A 17,913-nucleotide genomic window follows, 5' to 3' on the forward strand; every position below is an offset into this window, starting at 1 on the left:
GATGCTCTTGTCCGTATGATCAATAATAATAGAAATTATTGCGTGTATAACATGATGGTCGCATACACAAAGTGGAGTTGCCACGCAAGCAACGGCGGCCGGGGCATGGAAAAACAACTCATCCACTAAGAGCATATGCGGTTCTGAGGATGAGTGTAACCTCAGATATATTGCAATACCGAGGTTGCTGATCATCATAAGATCAAGACTTTGATATGCACGTCTGATAAATGCCCCATCAAAACGCCTTTTCTGGAAGGTGGATAAAATAACAACCCATGTCTACTGCGTCTTCTGATAGAGGCTTGTTGCATACGAAAACCTCATCGATAAGATAAGACAACGTGGCCGAGTGGTTAAGGCGATGCCCTGCTATCTCTTCCGAGACATCATAGGCATTGTGTTCGCACGCGTAGGTTCGAATCCTGCCGTTGTCGATGTTCTTTTTGTATCTACAAGACTAAGTTTCGTTTTGTTTTCGTTTTGTTGGTCAGTTTGTATCTGATTTTATGTGCTGAGCATTTTACCGCATTGGGCGGGGCACTGGTGATATTCCCGCCATGAAAACTTGGGGAGATCTAAACACGAGATAATGGCACGTGGCAGGTTTAATGCGTCTCTAATTTCTTATATACTGCTAGCATAGCATGGGAGACATTGGTAAAAACGATTAAGAGCTACTGGACTGTTCGCCGTCCAGATGAATGATGAGCTTTGTGATGGGCAATGGTCTCAACTTCCAGTGTTTCTGTCGCAGTATTTTCAGGTAGCTAAGTTCATGAGACTGCACTTCCTGAGGAATATTGCTTGTCTCAATATCGATAGCATCAATCCCAGATTTCCACACCATTCAAAGTGCCGGCTACACTGGCTCCACTGGGTACTCATTCCTCACCCATCTTAATGTCCCCTTCGTTCCCTACTATGGCCGGAACCACCAGTACCTCCAGCTCTGTCAGCTTCCCTCCACCAAGGCTCACCAGTTCCAAAGGTACCATATCATCCATGACTTATAGAACATCAGAACCGGTTTTACTGTGAGTCAATCCTTCCAGCTTCGCAGCCAACTTCTTGGCCTGTTGAGCACATTTCTCTGTCTCTCGTTTCGCCAAACCAACCATCTCATCAACATTCTTGAGGTCTTGCTTCTTTTTATTCAAGAGCTCGGTAGTCTTTTTGGAGTCATCTCTAAATATTTTCAAAGACTTGTCGCAGCGTTCGAGGGCCATGTTCCAGCCCTCAACATTTTCAGAGGTTCGGCGCTGGATGATTCGGAGGATAGAGCCTCGGATAGTAGCGCTGTCCTGTATGTCCTGTCGGATTCTGGTCAAGTCATTCTGTGCGGTGTTGAGTTCTTGTTGAAGCAGTTGTCGCGAGGAGTTCAATGATTTCAGTCGTTTTTCATTCTCGTTCTGCTGGGCGTTGATGCAGTCGGCCTCGTTTCGAATGGCGATAGTCTTGCTGTTCAACCGTGAGATGTGGGCGTTCTATAGCAAAACATCAGTCAATAATGTGCTTGATGGTAATGAAGACACAGTTTTACCTCATCATCCGTGATGTCCTTTTTTCTCACATCTTGGTGGCCCGCCCCACGCGTAGCACTGGGCGTAGAAATAGTCTTAGATGATTTCTTTTGCCGCTTTGACGCAGGGACGCTACCAGCTGTGACTTCACTCGTAGCTTTTCTCTTTTTACGCCGACTTGCATCCCCTGTTGGCTGGCTCTCGATAAGCCCATTACCGAGTGGTTCGGGAGACGGAGACTTGGTCAGGTCAATGAAAGGTGTGGTTGCAATATCGCGATCATCGTTCTGGTAGACTCTGGGTCGGGGTGGCGGACTTGATGAAGGCGCGACGACGATTTTATCTTGAACCAGAGTAGCATCACTACTCTTGGCGTTATCTCCGTCTCTGGTGCGCGGAAGACCGGCACTAGGCTTCTGGGAATTGTTTGCTCGACTTTCTAGCTCTTCAAAGTGTACAGACTTTCGGCTAGGTTCGTTTCGGCTTTCTTTTTCGGTCGTTTTCCTTTGTTTCTTGTTGGAAGGAGTCTGTTTGGATAGGGCCTCTTTCTTCTCTCCAATCCACTAGATTGTCGATGTGATATCTCGGCCCTTGAGTTTGGAGTACGCGCCTCCCTTCTCGACAATAGATTCCAAATGTTTCATGACAAGCGTGAGCGAAATCTTAGGCGAGGACTGGGCAAGCTTGATAGCCTGGTGCAACTTTTGAAGCAAGTATACAGTCCAATGGGGAGACAGACGTTCGTCGTCGAAGAGTTCCCATGGCCACTTGCCGCAGGCTTTGCGGATGCGTTGGAAGTAAGTCTGAACGGAAGCACCACCGATTTTGTTGAATGGAGCTGGAACTGCGGTCTCGCTCTCTGCGGCAACAGTTGAAGGCGACATAGTCATGACAGCATGAGTTGTGAGGAGAAGCGGGAGAAAGTGAAAGATTTTCGATGATAAAAAGGAAAAGGCAGATGGTTTTGAGTGGACGTGAAATGATAAGACACGTGATTCTCCAGGATGTGAGTGGCCGCGCAAGTTAAACAAGAGAGGTTATGCTTTGCGATGTCGCATTTGTGTTGTTGTTTCAAGGTAGCGCGGAGTTGAGGCACTGATTCGTTTCTTAGAAGGTTGTGGGGCGATGTACAAAAATGGCTGCGCATTTATCTTATCGCACCGTAATCTTAACGCATCTCTTCGTTGATGGTAGTTTTTACCCTATACTTTACAAGTTCTGCTTTCTAAAGCAAGCCTTTTACGAGAGATTTAAGATATCAATATCTCTTGGAATATGATATAATGATTCTGGTAAGTATGAGAATTTGTTCGTCTCTGACACCTATGTGAGCAGCTTTGTAGTGCTCCCGTCGAGCCAAAAAAATGATATTCTTTATTTAGACATAAAACAAAGTTGAGTCATAAGAGCAATGTTACGTTGTAATATCGAGAGGAACACCAAATATTTCTTGCCTCCTTGCAGCCTTGAGCTAGTCTAGAGAACCACAGCCAATTGATAAAATGGTAGTCGCCTTATGTAAGTTCTTCGTCGATTTCGTCGATATGAGCAAAAATGTGGTTCCGCCCGGGATCGAACCGGGGACCTTCTCGGTGTTAACGAGATGCCATAACCAACTAGACCACGGAACCAGGCCTTATAATTGGATGACAGACCGTCTGGCAACACCATCCTTGATTTCGAGGAGAACGAGGAAGACTTGCAAGACTGGGGAAGATTTCAAACAGTGTTACTCAAACTCGCAGGAATAAATCCATTACACGGCTCATTGGCTTTCAGAAGGACATTTCAATACAAGTTGGGTCATTAATGTCCAGCATGTATCCCTGCGGTTTTGTAATGTGATGTTCGCTGCTTATACATTATTGGGAGGATCAGCAGGTGAGCTGAGAATTGACCAATGGCATGGTCTCGATAAGGTACATCAGCCCCACTGTTCGCTCTCTTATCATCGCGTCAAAAAATGAGTCTCCCGTGACACTGACATGGAATCTTCGGACCGTACCCAGCCTGGACGTACCACAAAAGAATATCGAATAATATATCGTCAAAAAGATGAATCAGAGGGCAATGGGATTGCTCCCGCCAGGGCTTGAACCTGAGACCTTCGCATTACCGACACTCGGGTTGAAGTATTAGTACGACGCTCTAACCAACTGAGCTACGGAAGCCGTCTGATTCGATGACTCCGCTGTTGAGGCAATGGCCTCATCTTGGGAACGGTCTCGAAATGGGGGGTGGGGTTGAGCGTATGGAGCACGGATCATCAGGCAATATCGACTTGGAGCAGATATTCATTGGGTACAGAGAGATCCAGGTTACCGGCTGTTTGGCAGCTCCGTATTACGAGACGCCATTTACAGAATGAGAGAATAGACAAGGGCTGCTGCGAGAGCCTATGTGTCCAGAGCATAGAAACTTGGTAAAACACTAGACCTGTATCTGATCTGCTGATCTGCCTCTAACGGCAACAAGTCCCGGACAAAGTCAACTTGATGGCCTCTTCACGAGATATTCAGTGGCACGTACGTCAGAGTCAATTTCCAATTCTCTTTTTCACAGACTTGCGATAATCAAGACAGTCGTTACATCCTTATCAATCTCTTGTAGCAAAAACACTAGCATTATGACTTGTCACTACCTCACAGCTAGCCTCCATCCTTTACAGATCGACACCTGGATTCTCATCCTCTTTCTTATCCAGTCCAATAATAGTGTAATTCTGACTCCAGTATTCGAGACCAAGACTATCTTGATTCTCATCCGTGAATACAGCCTGGAAAGAAAACACTTTCTTGGTCGCGACTTTGTCGGCAAATGGTTCAAGCATCGACTTGGAGTTGTGAAATCGGAACTTATACTTGTGGTCAGACAGATAGATGTCATCGACAAAGTGACTGATATCAGAGCTGAGCTTATTCAGACGATCAGGTTCACAATACCAAGTGAAGTCGAACTTGCGTGAGAGGTTGTCGGGAATGTCGCCCTCCCATGTGATGGTAATCTCTTTGCTGACATCGATGGGCTCGGAGGGGTTGGGGCCAGTGAACTTGAAGGCATGAGCTGCGGGGAGAGCAGCTAGAAGGGTGATGAAGAAAGTCTTGGTCTGCATTGCGAAACCGTGTCTAGTGAATGGACTTGCGAGATGCCGTCAAGGTAAAAGGCCGATATTGATGCTTTATGTCTCGCAAATGATGCTTAAATTGATGCCTGAAGCCTCGTCACGGATTACGCAAGTGATGGGCGAGTATTTATTAGCTTTTGCCGAGTGACACGATATGAGTCTCGGCTATTGCCATTTGCAGATGGTGGCTGTAGGATTCGGATGCTGGTATCTAAATGTCAAAGCTCAATTCCATGTACTTTGCTGTTCATAGCGCTCCCCATTAAGAAAATGTCGAACAATGACATATCCTATGGCGTGTAGTAGACTTATACATGCTGGCATGCCCTGAGAATGAACGTCTTCGACCACTTGCCCTGTGTCGGTCCATTGATGATTGTACAGGTTTGTTGGCTCAATTCCCAATGCCATGCCACTAAGACTCAAGGCTGTGCATGGCTGTGCACAGATGCATAATATTATTGGCTACACTAACAGCTTGTTTTCCAGCTGCCCTCATTCGGAGCAGGGTTTCTTCCTTTTCAGTGGCATTTTCAACTATACATCTCCGAAGTCGAGACTTTGCTGTGGTCTTGGCGCGGCATGCCACGGATACCACCTTTAAGCTTAATCTTATTTGTCCTTGCGTAGAGCGGACCAATCACAACGTGTCAGCGTCGAATGCATCATGCGTTGCGTTTAAATACCCCGACCGGGTGCATAACGGTGGGCGCGATGTTCGACCGGGTTTCTACAATAAATAGAACGCTGACTGCCGATAGAAAGACAACAATTTTTACGACTCTTTAATTATACAAATTGCGACGCACTCTTTCATACTCATCATCTCAAAATCTACACCTTAGACTTCGGTCAGAAACACCAACATGAACAAGGCCAAACAATCTGCCGATCCGGAAGAGACACCCGACATTGTGCCCAAGTACCCTCTCACCGGTAAAGCAGCCGAGGAGGACTATCAGAAACAACTCGCCCTCCTCGAGCAGCAGAATAAAACAAGACTCGAGCAAGCTCAAGGAGGGAAATCCTCCAACTCGTCAACACAAAACACCGATCGTCGCACCTAGGCATGGGCTCCTTTGCCCGCAACGGATGATGCGGTATCACTGTGCTGGGAAGGAGAAGACCCAGGAACAGTCCCTAACTTGTACGGATTGAAGAGCATCAGGGATCGATCGTGGCGCATTCACCATTATCATCATTTGCATGCACCATACTAGCAATGGAATATTGTAATAAACGATAGTCTTGGGACAGGGACATGACAAGTTAAAATGCAAATTGATGTCTTGGTTATTTTCTCTGCCTGGTGACATAACTGTGATGTTTATGGTCTCGTTATTGGCCAGACAAGACAAAAATTCTGCCTTGCCAATCTTGGTGTATTGGCCGTGGTAATCATTGGCCAAATGTCATGCAGCTGGCTGCACTTCGCGGCTTCACAGCCACAACACAACGTTGGGCTGAAAATATTGAATCAACCATTTTGGAACGCCGCAACCAATCTTCAAGCCTCTCTCTGCTCAGTAGTTTATCCTAGTAATCAGTTCCAGGCGACCTGCTTTTCCAAATTGCCCAACTTTGTGCGATCATTTTATATACCTCCTGCATTACAACTTCTTAAGCCTATTGCAGCCCCTTCAAGCTGACTATCAGCGCCTGTTTACCCCGCTCGATATCACGCGACTAAAACGCACTTGATCTCTTGGTAATGAGATTTCGGGCTTTGGCGCTCGGAACCTACTAAAATGCGGCTCATAAACGTTGAGAACCTAAAGCTGGAAACCTTCATCGGCGGCCATATCCCACCGTATGCTATCCTGTCGCACCGATGGGGAAATGACAATGAGGAGGTATCCTTCAAGGATATGACGAGAGGCACTGCAAACAAGGTTGGAATGACAAAAGTGAAAGGCTGCTGTCGACAGGCGAAGAAAGACAACCTCAAATATGCTTGGATCGACACTTGCTGTATTGATAAGGAGAGTTCCAAAGAGCTAGACGAGGCTATCAATTCCATGTTTCAGTGGTATCGAAGAGCCGCCATATGTTACACATACATGGCTGATGTTCCTCACGAACAAGATATCTGGGAATCGACATCCAGATTCTCCACAAGCTCATGGTTCACGAGAGGGTGGACGTTACAGGAGCTCCTTGCTCCTGCAGAAATACACTTCTTCGATGAGACTTGGAGCCTTATTGGTACGAAGGAAGAACTGGCGAGTGAAATTGAAGATATCACGGGGATCTCCCGCAAATTTCTGCTCGGCTGGGTCGACTTTCATCAGGCGAGTGTTGCACAGCGTATGTCCTGGGCGTCAAAGAGGACGACGAAGAGGGATGAAGATATCGCCTACTGTCTCTTGGGAATCTTCAACGTTACTATGCCCATGATCTATGGGGAAGGACGCAAAGCCTTTGAGAGGCTGCAGCTTAAGATCATGGAGCAGACAACCGATGATTCAATTCTAGCATGGGGAGTAAAGGTCCAAGGTATGGAGTTTGAATCTCAGACTGGTCCGAGAGAAGATAATACGTCCGCCGGAATCTTTGCAACGTCCCCAATGGACTTCGCCAAATGTGGCCGTATCGTCCCAAAGGCGCTCGACCCTACTTGTATCACGACATTCGCTGTTTCCGGAGGATACATCCGCACTTCGCTCAAGTTACAGAGTACAAAAAGCGGAGTAGCATATGGCCAACTCAACTGTGGCCTCGAAAACACGACAGAAGGCAACATAGCTATTCCGCTGCGCTGCACAACGCCTTCATTTTCGACAGTCAGGGAGTATATCCGACCGATTGGATATGGTCCTATTCTTCTCCCCGGGGAACGGAGTGACTGCTACGAAGTCCATGAAGTCCGCATCCGCGTGGATCGCCAGGCTCGACCAGCAGAAATGACAGGGAAACCAATCTGGCTTCATATAGATGGCCATCAGAAGCTTAAATTACATCTCGCGGAAGTTTGGCCACCACTTGAGTGGGACCGGGGCCGTGCTCTGGTCATGAACTTGCACGATTCAAATCAGACTGTGAGACAGAGATACCTCGCCCGCTTTACTACCAAAGCAAAGGAAAGCCGCGATATTATTGTCGTATTGGATCTCAACCTCCATGCGCAGTATTCTCGTGCGACCTGCTTTGCAATAGCAGCGCCTGAAAAGCCAGACCTGGCTAAGATAGCCGGAGGTCTGGAGTACATGCAATCCCAGCACTTGCGTGATAATGTCATATACAATGGAAATGACATTATCGAGGTCTCTGTGCAAAGCGAAGATATCTCGCAAGGATCAATCTTCCTACTGAGACTAGCCAGGAGTATCTGGGGGCCAGTACCTAATGCAGACATGTCCCAGCGTATCTTCAAGGCGATCGAAATGGACATGTTGATTTCATCCCTTCGCGAAGGTGATTACATAGAAGAAACTATCGACAACGCGATTGAAGAGCAGACTGCGGCTATCAGCGAACTCATGTCGTTGAAAGGCGAGCTGGACAAGGTAGTGGAAAAGGAGAGACAGCTCGCAGTGGAGAGGGGAGGGATCGAAGCCAAAATCAAGTTGATGGAGGTGAAAATGAGCGAATATGATACGATAATATCAGAAAAGAAAGACAGGCTGGTTGAGCTGGAAGAAAAGTCAGGAAAGAATATTCTAAATATCGAGAAAATCGATGGGGCCAAGGGTCCAATAAGTTGGGCCGAAACTATGATACAGAGCCAATTGGACAAGCAAAAAGCAGCCCAAAACACAGATACCCCGGTTTCTACGGGCCCAAGCAACGTTCGAACGACAAGTCTGGTTAATGGCCAGCAAAGCATGGGTGGATTCATTCCCCTACTCTGGGCTGCCGCCAACGGAAAAAACGCTATTTTGCAACTTCTCATTGGAAAAGGTGCAGACTTGGAAGTGAGAAACCCGGATAACTCATACACGGCTCTTATGTATGCAGCAGTGTACGGACGGGTCTCCGCCGCAAAGTACTTACTCGATAGCGGCGCGATGTTAGAAGCTCAAGACAAGTATACATACACCCCCTTGGCGCTGGCAGCTTCGGTAGGGCACGAAGCGATAGCGTCGCTGCTTCTCGAGAAGGGGGCTGATATTGAAGCACGAACTTCCGATGGGAGTACGCCCCTCTCCATTGCAGCTAGAAAAGGAAAGGATGGCGTTGTAAAAGTGCTACTGGAGAAAGGAGCTAATGTAGAGGCGGAGAACCAAGCTGGAGACTCGCCCCTGTTACGAGCCTGTAACTATGGTCATATGGATGTGATCCAGCAGCTGATCGATGCAGGAGCCGATATTCACACAAAGACTTACGATGGGAGTACGCCACTTTCAGCTGCTGCTAGAAAAGGGAGGGAGGGTCTTGTCAAGCTACTGCTGGAGAAAGGGGCCGATATAGACGTCAAGGATCATAATGGAGACACGCCATTATCACGAGCATGTCTCTATGACCACATGGGTGTCGTAAAGATGCTGATTGATCAGGGAGCGACTGTTGATGGGAGGAACAAGCAAGGCAATACGCCTCTGAAACTGGCAGAGCAGAACGCAAAAAGTGGGATTGTCAAATTGCTCCGGAAACTTCTGGCGACGAAAGGGTGATGAGGTACGCGAATCAGGGCAGGTATTATTATAGTAATCGTACATTAAATATTATTTTCTGAGTGAGAGACCTTTTACAAACATCAAGATTCTCAGCGTGGGTCGCAGTTCACGTTAAGCAGGCTTACGACCTCACAAATCTTCCTTTCATGCCTGACCTCTGAAGAGCACCCCACCTAGGAACGTAGCCTACACCATTGCATGCTCAAGGCAGCCGCCGACGACGGTTGGCATTCATGTGAGTCACAGCGTAGATCTGCTATTGTATGGGCACTGACAGGTTGTCCTCGATGGCCACCCATTCCTGCAATACATGCTCAATGGGAAGTCTAGCACGTTCTGACAACCAAAAAACAAGATTTTGTTGCCAAAGTTTGACTTTGGTGTGGGTTGCGAATGTTTTCACTGTAAAAACCCTGTTTTGATACTCAATTCTGGATTAGCCGGTAGAGAATGCTCCAGCCCCTGGTGGTTATACGAATAAACAGCGCATGTCTTTGCTTCGTTTTCTCCTTTCTCAAAGGACCAGTAGTAGGCGTTCTTCATACAACCGATCAAAAGTGATAGCTGATGTGATGGTGGTCTGCTTAAGCTTTCATTCTTTTGAACCTGAATGTGGTCTTAACCACTGATGTTTCATTGGAAACTTGCGCAGAATTTATACTACCTCAATTTCGAATTTCCTTTAGCTCAAAAACAAAAGTTGCCTTAATCTCTGCTTTCCTCTCTGCGAATATTGGGTTCAGATACTCTGATGATTCGAAAGTACTTTTGAAGTTCTGACGCAAAAGAAAAGTTTCCCCGTCTATAAAATCAGCCTCTCTATGGTTCCAATACAGAAAACTGAACTTTGCAAATACATCACGGATCCATTCAGCTTCTCCTGATATAGTATCTTGTGTACTATCTTACTGTACACCACCACCTTGTACACTTCAGCTCTGTACATCGTCAACTTGTACATTCACCCTCACGACCTCCTCACCATGACTTGCACACGATCCAAGAAGCGAAAGGCTGAGGAGTCTGAGCCTCAAGACCAGGCTCCTACCTCTACCGGTCGTGTCACCAAGATTGTTCTCGTCAGGGGCGGCAAACGCCCTAAGGTAGCCCGCGATGATGGCGACCAACTCACTGTGCCAGCACCACCAGCCACGGTGTACCGCCACAGCAAGCTGAAAAAGATTATCATTCGCAACAAGAGCTCCACGAATCATTCCATGTACCCCATGGTGATTCCAGTCGTCTTTCGTGGTGTCCAGGCCCAAGAACCTGATGAAAAGTCCATCCCGTTCAACTTTCGCTGTGTAATTCGCTCAAAGCGTCCCGACTCCGAGCAGAATATCCCGCCCACTGAGCAGCCGGCCCCTGGTGCATTCGAGAATAAGAGGATAGCCCCAACGCTGGTGAAGGAAGGAGAGCTACCAGCTTAACCTCTTAGATGGCAGCCACCCACATCGTCTACTAGCTGGGCAATGGCGATGAACAAGCCAACAAGGCGGATCGCTGCTCACACTCTTGTACGGAGAGGCCTGACATAGGCGATATTCATAGCAGCCCCCATCTTCATAAAAACCAGGCAAGTAACCGCAAAACCCTGATACTACTTGACAAAGGCCTGACAGTGGGTTCCATTTAGGCTTTAGAGGATAACCACGCCAACGGCAAAGCATCTTTTAGAGACAGAGTGCTTAAAGTGTATTTAGTCTTAAACTATGGTTATAATATATTTTGTCGGAATGAGAATCTGCAGATTATTGCGACTTTAGATGTTTAATATTATAAGAGTCAAAAGGGTCATTTCGGCCAAAGTCTTGCGTGCTATTTTACGATATTTAGTGATGGGATAGGATAATATCTTTCCTTAAAACGTTCTTTTACTTCGTTTAATACATATTACTAAGAAACGATAAGCTTCAGCGTCCTATCATTGATCCCGGACTTTTAGTTTATATCAGGGAAACCTTCTACAACACTTAACCTACACATATATCTTATTAATAATGTGATAATAATCACCATAAGTAACCTCTGCTATATAGAAGTCTTTGCTCCCAAATTATTATATCTGGATGTGCCAGACATGTCTCCTCTATGAGGAGCTTTGCAATCTCTCCTTCTACAGGGTCTACTATCAGCTCAGCCTGATTTTGCGACCCATCCAACCAACTTTCAGCCGCACGAAAATGCACGATTCCGGAATGGATATTGTTCCGAGTGTCCTATATCAAATCGGATGACCAAACGTGCTCAGCCGCAACCCCGCATCCTGACCTCTGCTTATCTGCCTGTTCACCGATCTTGCCATGCATTTAGTTTTGTGATGCTGAAGCTCGATGATAACAGCATATGTAACTTGATTTGGTAAGAAATCAACAGAGGCATGGAGGGCGAAAAGAAGAGGCTCGATAGTCCGTCTCTCTATACTATTGGATGGATCGTGGCCCTGGCCATTGAGCAAGCAGCAGCAAGGGCACTACTGGACGAGGAACACTCTGAACCAAACAACTTTCACCCATCTCTTTCGGATACAAATAATTATATCTGGGGTAGTGTAGGACAACACAACATCGTCATTGCGTCTCTACCAGCAGGAGTCTATGGAACAACCTCCGCTGCTACCACCGCCTCGGACCTTGTGCATTCTTTGCCGCAAATCCGGTTTGGTCTCTTGGTCGGTATTGGTGGAGATATAGCCAGACCTAACGACGATCAGGACATTAGACTTGGCGATGTTGTTGTCGGTCAGCCGTATGGTGTTACTGGAGGCGTCGTGCAATACGATTTTGGCAAGGCGAAATCGAGTGGAGGTTGGGAACGGACAGGCTCGATTGACAAACCACCTGCAGTTCTATTGAAAGCCCTGGCCAACTTGCAGGCCGAGCATGAGATACGACCTTCCAAAATACCGCGAATCCTCACGGCTATGCTGAAAGCTAACCCTGGTATGACACGACCCAGTAGTAACTTCACCTACCAGGGCTCAGAGAACGACCGTCTTTTCCCATCAGACTATGAGCATATTGGCGAGAAGACATGTACGAAGTGCGATGTATCTTGCAGAATCTATCGTGAGGAACGGGAAACCACAGACCCGATGATCCATTATGGAGTTATTGCTTCGGGCAACACTCTTATCAAGGACGCTAAGTTCAGAGATAGCCTCGCAGAGAGCATGGGCCATCGATGCCTGTGTGTTGAGATGGAAGCCGTAGGCTTGGTTGATAAGTTTCCATGCCTTGTTATTCGGGGAATTTGTGATTATGCCGATAGCCACAAGAATGATCAGTGGCAGAGATACGCAGCATCTACCGCTGCGGCATTTGCTGTAGAGCTTCTGGGCTTTGTTCCTGCGCGGCAACTCAAAGAGTCCCCACGAGTTCTTGAGATACTCGAGTCACGTTAGTATACAGTCATCTCCATACTCTAGTTGGGCATAGTGCTAATGTTAAACCAGTGGAAGGCAAGATGGACTCCATGAAGTAGGCCACTAGCTCATAAGTTCGGCTAGTTTATTAATCTCTTTATAGCCATCGAATGCAACAAACTGATCTCACTTCAACCCTTGACCAACTACCCTTTGTAGCTGAAGCTCTATTCAACTCTTACGCCGAGGAACATAGCCCGGTGTGCCTACCAGAGACGCGAGTAGAGCTTCTCGCTGAGATAGACAAATGGGCTGAGCGTTCCAAGTCAAAGACCATATTCTGGCTGAATGGTATGGCGGGCACAGGGAAGTCAACCATTTCACGTACTGTTGCACAGCGGCAGTTGGAGAGAGGCTATCTTGGTGCAAACTTCTTCTTCAAAAGAGGAGAGGGAGCCCGTGGGAATATGCCGAAGCTTATTCCTACTCTGGCACGCCAAATAGCAACGCACATCCCTGGTATGACCAGTTTCATCAAAAAGGCCATCGATGCCGATCCGATGCTCCCAACGAAAACGCTCGGGGAGCAGTTTGAGAAGCTTTTCAAAGAGCCTCTCAAGAAATGGGCAGCCTCTTCATCAGGTCCAAGGTCCCTTGTCATTGTCATAGATGCTCTTGATGAGTGCGAAGACTCATTCCAAATCAAACGCATAATTTCCCTCTTTGCCGAACTAGAATCTCTAGATTCGCTGAAACTCAGGGTCTTTATCACGAGCAGACCAGAACTTCCGATTCTGCTTGGATTCCTAGATATCAACGGCACGTACGAGAGCCTCGAGCTCCACAGCATTTCACAAGACATCATGGAGCACGACATATCTATCTTTCTCCAACATGAATTGCGCATAATACGGCATGACTTCAATTCCATGGCTCGCAGTGGCCAAAAGCTAGCTGAGCAATGGCCGGGCACAGTCAAGATCAGGCAGCTTGTTTCCATGACACAACCTCTGTTCATCGCGGCGGCAACTGTTTGTCGGTTCCTGAATGATGCTACTCTCGGTGGGCCTGATGAGCTCTTAGTAAACATTCTTGGGTCTAGTAGCCGCATGCATATGTCTCGGCTCAATGACATCTATTCCTCCATTCTCGCTTCACAGGTGGTCAATAGACCGAGGAGAGAACGGGAAGAGATTATCCATAGCTTCCAATCGATCGTTGGCGCTATCGTCACATTAGCAACGCCGTTGACAATTACTTCTCTATCGTTATTACTTAACATTCCAGCCACGACAATTGATATGAGGATCAAGGTTCTTCAGTCTGTTCTCAACGTACCCAAAACCCCAGAAGTCCCTGTCAGGATCCTACATCTATCATTCAGGGATTATCTTGTGGATCCTGATTTACAAGAAGCTACGGAATTCTGGGTGGACGAAAAGGCTACACACGGGAGACTCGCCAGTCGTTGCCTCTTCGTCATGGACTCGATACTTCATGAAAATATATGCAAACTACCCTTTCCGGGAACATCTCCATCTGAGGTTGAAGAGCTGGATCTGCAAGAGTTCATCCCTCCTGAACTTCACTATGCTTGTCATTACTGGGTACACCATTTTGTATCTTCCGACACCGGAGAGTGCAAGGTCCATGAAATTTATCCTTTCTTGGAAGCGCACCTGCTCCATTGGTTGGAAGCCATGAGTCTCCTTGGTCATCTGACTGACTCCCTAACTATGTTGCATACATTAGATACATGGCTAGAGGTAGGATATCTTCTTTAACTCCGTTGGCACTATACTTATAGCCTTAGGGGTATTCCTGTGACAATCTTTCGGACCTTGTGAAAGATTCTTTAAGATTCATCCGAACTCATCTTTCCATTATTGAAGAAGCTCCGCTGCAAGTCTATTCGTCAGCAATAGTATTCTCACCAACAAATAGTATCGTGAGACGTCTTTTTGCAAGTCAAGTCCCAAAGTGGCTTCTAGCCTGGCCAGCAGTGGAGGATGAGTGGGGACCATGCTCTTTGGTAATAGGTCACGGTGCTACAGTCAAGTCAGCCATCTTCTCGCCTGATTCAAAAACCATTGCATCGATATATGCGGATAACACAATCCGAATTCTTTCAACGAAGACCGGTAAATGCGAGCATGTATTAGCGGGGCATTATGGCGAAATCCAGTCAATCGTCTTCTCGCAAGATTCCGAGATCCTTGCCTCATGCTCAACTGGTGGTACGGTACGAATATGGAATCTGCAGACGGGAGACTGTGACGAAGTCCTGAAGTATCCATCACCTACGGGAAAGGCCTTTGCCTTCTCTCGAGACTCAAAGGTCTTGCTCACAGCAAGTGGAAACCAATTCGTAAGAATCTGGAAGACACAAACTTGGGAGCATCTCATTCTGAGTGGACATGCAGGAGCGGTAAACTCAGCTGTCATTTCACATGACTCTAAGGTGCTAGCCACGTCCTCGGATGATGCAACAGTAAGACTATGGAACACACAAACTGGCAGATGCGAGATAATATTGAAGGGCCATACAGGCAAGGTCAATATAGCGGCCATCTCGCCCGACAACCAAGTGCTTGTCTCTGCTTCTGTCGACCAAACCTTACGGATCTGGGATCTAGATGCGATTAAATGCAAAAAGGTGCTCAGGGGCCATGATTGTGATGTCCAATTAGCGGTATTCTCTCCTGACTCACGCATGATAGCTTCCGGAGATGCTGAGGGCCGCATAGGGATCTGGGATGCTTGGAACGGAGAATTCATGCACGAACTAAAAAGCTCGTATGACGGGAAATTCGAGTCGCTGATGTTTTCAGAAGACGCGACAAAACTTATTACCATCCTTAGCACACGAACCGCTCTGATACACGATATTCAGAGCAAAAATTGTGAACCTGTCTTTGACTTCTCATCCTCAAGTTCAAATTGGTCAGTTGAGTTTTCTCATGACTTGACAATGATTCTTACAGCTTCTTCGGACGACAATACTGTCCGAATATGGGACCCTCACACTCAAAGAGAAGGCCTCAAAAGTGCCAAAAGAAGGAATAACAAGGTCCTCGAAATTGAAGCATCACCAAATGGGAGATCAGTGGTATTGTATACGGTGGGCGGCCGTGAAGTTTGGTCTCGTCGCCGAAACAAATTCGAATGCCTGCTGGTAAGCGGCAGAGGATTCATCCAGTTCTCACCTGATTTCGCCACGGTCATTATTTCCGATGAAAGGTCTATTACGATGTGCAACGTGGAACCGGGGAACTACACTTGTTGCTTCGACATTAGCAGCGTGGTTACGTTATGCTTTTATTCGGAGGATTGCAAGACCCTGGTGACACACCACAAGGATCGCACCCTCTGTTGTTGGCATTTGGAATATCATAACTATAAACGCCTTCTATGGAAACACTATATTGATACTAATCGAGGTTCCTTTGATAGGCCAAGAAGTGGGGACGTTATTCTTCACGGCAGCGTTGTTCATGTGGTTATACATCCTCGCCAAAGGGTGCGTTCGTCTCCCACCTGGCCGGTTCTAAGACGGGATCATACGTGGATCACGATCGGCAACGAGAAATTCTTCAAGCTCTCCCCAGAGTGTCTAAACGCCGAAGTCAGCATATGGGGGAGGATAGCTGTTGTGGACTGTATTTCTGGAAGACGTATTATTTCAAGCTTTGATGTTGGTGAGGCTGGGCTGCCGCCGTCTTGCAAGGGAACGGAGGAGGGTAAGGATGATTTTGACCTTTATAAAATCCTTACGGAAGGGGAGAGGTATCTAGATGATTCTGACTTTTACAAGATACTGGAGTATTCTTTTTGAAGGTGCTGCTTGGATTGACTTTTTCTTGGCTACTATGATCAATAATCTATTTATTTTCTGGGTTTCTAAGTAAAATTTGGAATATTTCATGAGTTATGTTTCAGGGCATCTTGCGCTAATCATTAAATCTCCAAAGACATATCGGGACTGTATGCCCACATGGGTGACTCGGAACCACCTGGTACTGAAAAAATCCAACAAGGAATTCGAGTCAGACATTGGGAAAATATTCCTTCCAATACCAAAGGCAGCCCTTCGGAAAGCCTATTGATTTGAGCATTGAAAACAATAGCAAACTATTAACCCGAGCCTCAGGTTGGTATTCCTTAGTACCATAGTTTCTCATTTGGCTCGACACCCTTCTCTTTGCAATGTTCATAGTAAAGCTCCGCAAAACTGAAGATATCCATTGTCTCCCTCAAGCTGTCATCATCATTGAAGAACTCAAGGCTTCCTGTTATAGCAAACACCACCTCGGCGCCAGCACCCATAAACAACGTGTGAATGGTTCCCGGGTTTTCAACAACATAATCACCTGGTCCAGCGACCCAGTCATACCTGCAAAGGTCAGTAAACGTACTTTGGGTTGAGGTCCTATACTCACTCCTTGTATCTCCAATTCCCAGAAAGTGTTACAGCTGTGACTGTACCTCGATGTCTGTGCTTTCCGAGCCAGCAATCGACAGGAGTTCTCAGCCCAATGACGAAACTACCAGATCTCGTTTCAAATCGGAGGGGTTTGAGCTCTAGCGTTCCTGTCCAGGGATGCCACAGAGTGTCTTTGCTGGAGTTGACGTAGACATCTGGAGAACTGTGCTTGTCGGTGAAGACGAGAGCCTTTCGGTCTTTGTCTGTGAGTACTGACTCACCCTTGGAATGCTCCAAGAGATTGGAACTCTTTTGAGTGTTCTCGGGTGTATCTTGGGTCTGGGCTGGCGCCATGATGAGGAAGTTGTCAGGGCAGATATAGAGAGTTCTGGGTGAGAAAGTTGCAGTAAATGGAATATTTTGCTATGCTGGGAGGCCTAACGAGGGCTAGGAGCCTGATTTATACTCTCGAAACCGTGCTGACTAAATAGACGCATCTGATACGTGTCTTATAATTTTGAGTTGAGCAATTTCATGCAATCTGTAGATCAATGCTACCCCAGATTTTGGAATGACTCGGGGGATCACTGTCCGGCACTGAGCGGTGTAAGCAAAAATAGAAATTTGGTCGCCAAGTTACCATTCTTATTCTTCGGAGGTTAGCTTAGGTAGGAATTCCGTAGGGGTCTCGACAGGGCTACCCTCTGTGCCGCTCTTATCTCGCTGCTCCCCCACGGCAGGGAACCTTTTCTTGGGGAAGATCGACAAGATGTTGGCTGCAGACGTTGGGCATCGCTGCACGCTTTGACTCAAGTTGCTCATGAGGGGCCTATCATGACTCGCTCAGAAGACCCTTTGGACCG

The 17,913-nt window shown here is 46.9% G+C and overlaps 6 protein-coding genes and 3 non-coding genes across 9 annotated transcripts; 4 read left to right on the forward strand and 5 right to left on the reverse strand.

Annotated features, from left to right (window-relative positions):
- Window positions 1-338: 338 nt before the first annotated feature.
- tRNA lies at window positions 339-437 on the forward strand. Its single transcript is given in 2 exon segments — window positions 339-375; window positions 394-437. It is a non-coding gene; the product is annotated as a tRNA-Ser (tRNA).
- A 573-nt stretch (window positions 438-1,010) lies between these two features.
- On the reverse strand, window positions 1,011-2,407 carry FPRO_12153 (uncharacterized protein; the record flags this gene model as incomplete). The annotated part of the gene is made up of 3 exons (XM_031221705.1): window positions 1,011-1,487; window positions 1,544-2,076; window positions 2,134-2,407. The coding sequence occupies 3 exons, from the start codon at window positions 2,405-2,407 to the stop codon at window positions 1,011-1,013; spliced, it is 1,284 nt and encodes a 427-aa protein (XP_031087237.1).
- Window positions 2,408-3,080: 673 nt separating this feature from the next.
- tRNA lies at window positions 3,081-3,154 on the reverse strand. The gene has a single exon. It is a non-coding gene; the product is annotated as a tRNA-Val (tRNA).
- A 446-nt stretch (window positions 3,155-3,600) lies between these two features.
- On the reverse strand, window positions 3,601-3,694 carry tRNA. The gene is made up of 2 exons: window positions 3,657-3,694; window positions 3,601-3,636 (listed from the first exon to the last, which is right to left on the reverse strand). It is a non-coding gene; the product is annotated as a tRNA-Ile (tRNA).
- Window positions 3,695-4,185: 491 nt separating this feature from the next.
- On the reverse strand, window positions 4,186-4,635 carry FPRO_12154 (uncharacterized protein; the record flags this gene model as incomplete). The annotated part of the gene is made up of 1 exon (XM_031221706.1): window positions 4,186-4,635. The coding sequence occupies one exon, from the start codon at window positions 4,633-4,635 to the stop codon at window positions 4,186-4,188; it is 450 nt and encodes a 149-aa protein (XP_031087238.1).
- Window positions 4,636-5,513: 878 nt separating this feature from the next.
- FPRO_12155 (uncharacterized protein) lies at window positions 5,514-5,714 on the forward strand (the record flags this gene model as incomplete). The annotated part of the gene is made up of 1 exon (XM_031221707.1): window positions 5,514-5,714. One exon carries the CDS (start codon window positions 5,514-5,516, stop codon window positions 5,712-5,714), a length of 201 nt encoding a protein of 66 aa, XP_031087239.1.
- A 681-nt stretch (window positions 5,715-6,395) lies between these two features.
- FPRO_12156 (uncharacterized protein) lies at window positions 6,396-9,260 on the forward strand (the record flags this gene model as incomplete). The annotated part of the gene is made up of 1 exon (XM_031221708.1): window positions 6,396-9,260. One exon carries the CDS (start codon window positions 6,396-6,398, stop codon window positions 9,258-9,260), a length of 2,865 nt encoding a protein of 954 aa, XP_031087240.1.
- A 2,383-nt stretch (window positions 9,261-11,643) lies between these two features.
- FPRO_12157 (uncharacterized protein) lies at window positions 11,644-16,462 on the forward strand (the record flags this gene model as incomplete). Its single annotated transcript, XM_031221709.1, has 4 exons — window positions 11,644-12,661; window positions 12,718-12,742; window positions 12,791-14,393; window positions 14,441-16,462. The coding sequence occupies 4 exons, from the start codon at window positions 11,644-11,646 to the stop codon at window positions 16,460-16,462; spliced, it is 4,668 nt and encodes a 1,555-aa protein (XP_031087241.1).
- Window positions 16,463-16,788: 326 nt separating this feature from the next.
- Window positions 16,789-17,404, reverse strand: FPRO_12158 (uncharacterized protein; the record flags this gene model as incomplete). Its single annotated transcript, XM_031221710.1, has 2 exons — window positions 16,789-17,020; window positions 17,067-17,404. The coding sequence occupies 2 exons, from the start codon at window positions 17,402-17,404 to the stop codon at window positions 16,789-16,791; spliced, it is 570 nt and encodes a 189-aa protein (XP_031087242.1).
- Window positions 17,405-17,913: the final 509 nt, after the last annotated feature.

Source organism: Fusarium proliferatum (assembly GCF_900067095.1).
Source record: "Fusarium proliferatum ET1 genome assembly, contig: FPRO_scaffold010, whole genome shotgun sequence".
NCBI classification, from domain to species: domain Eukaryota; kingdom Fungi; phylum Ascomycota; class Sordariomycetes; order Hypocreales; family Nectriaceae; genus Fusarium; species Fusarium proliferatum.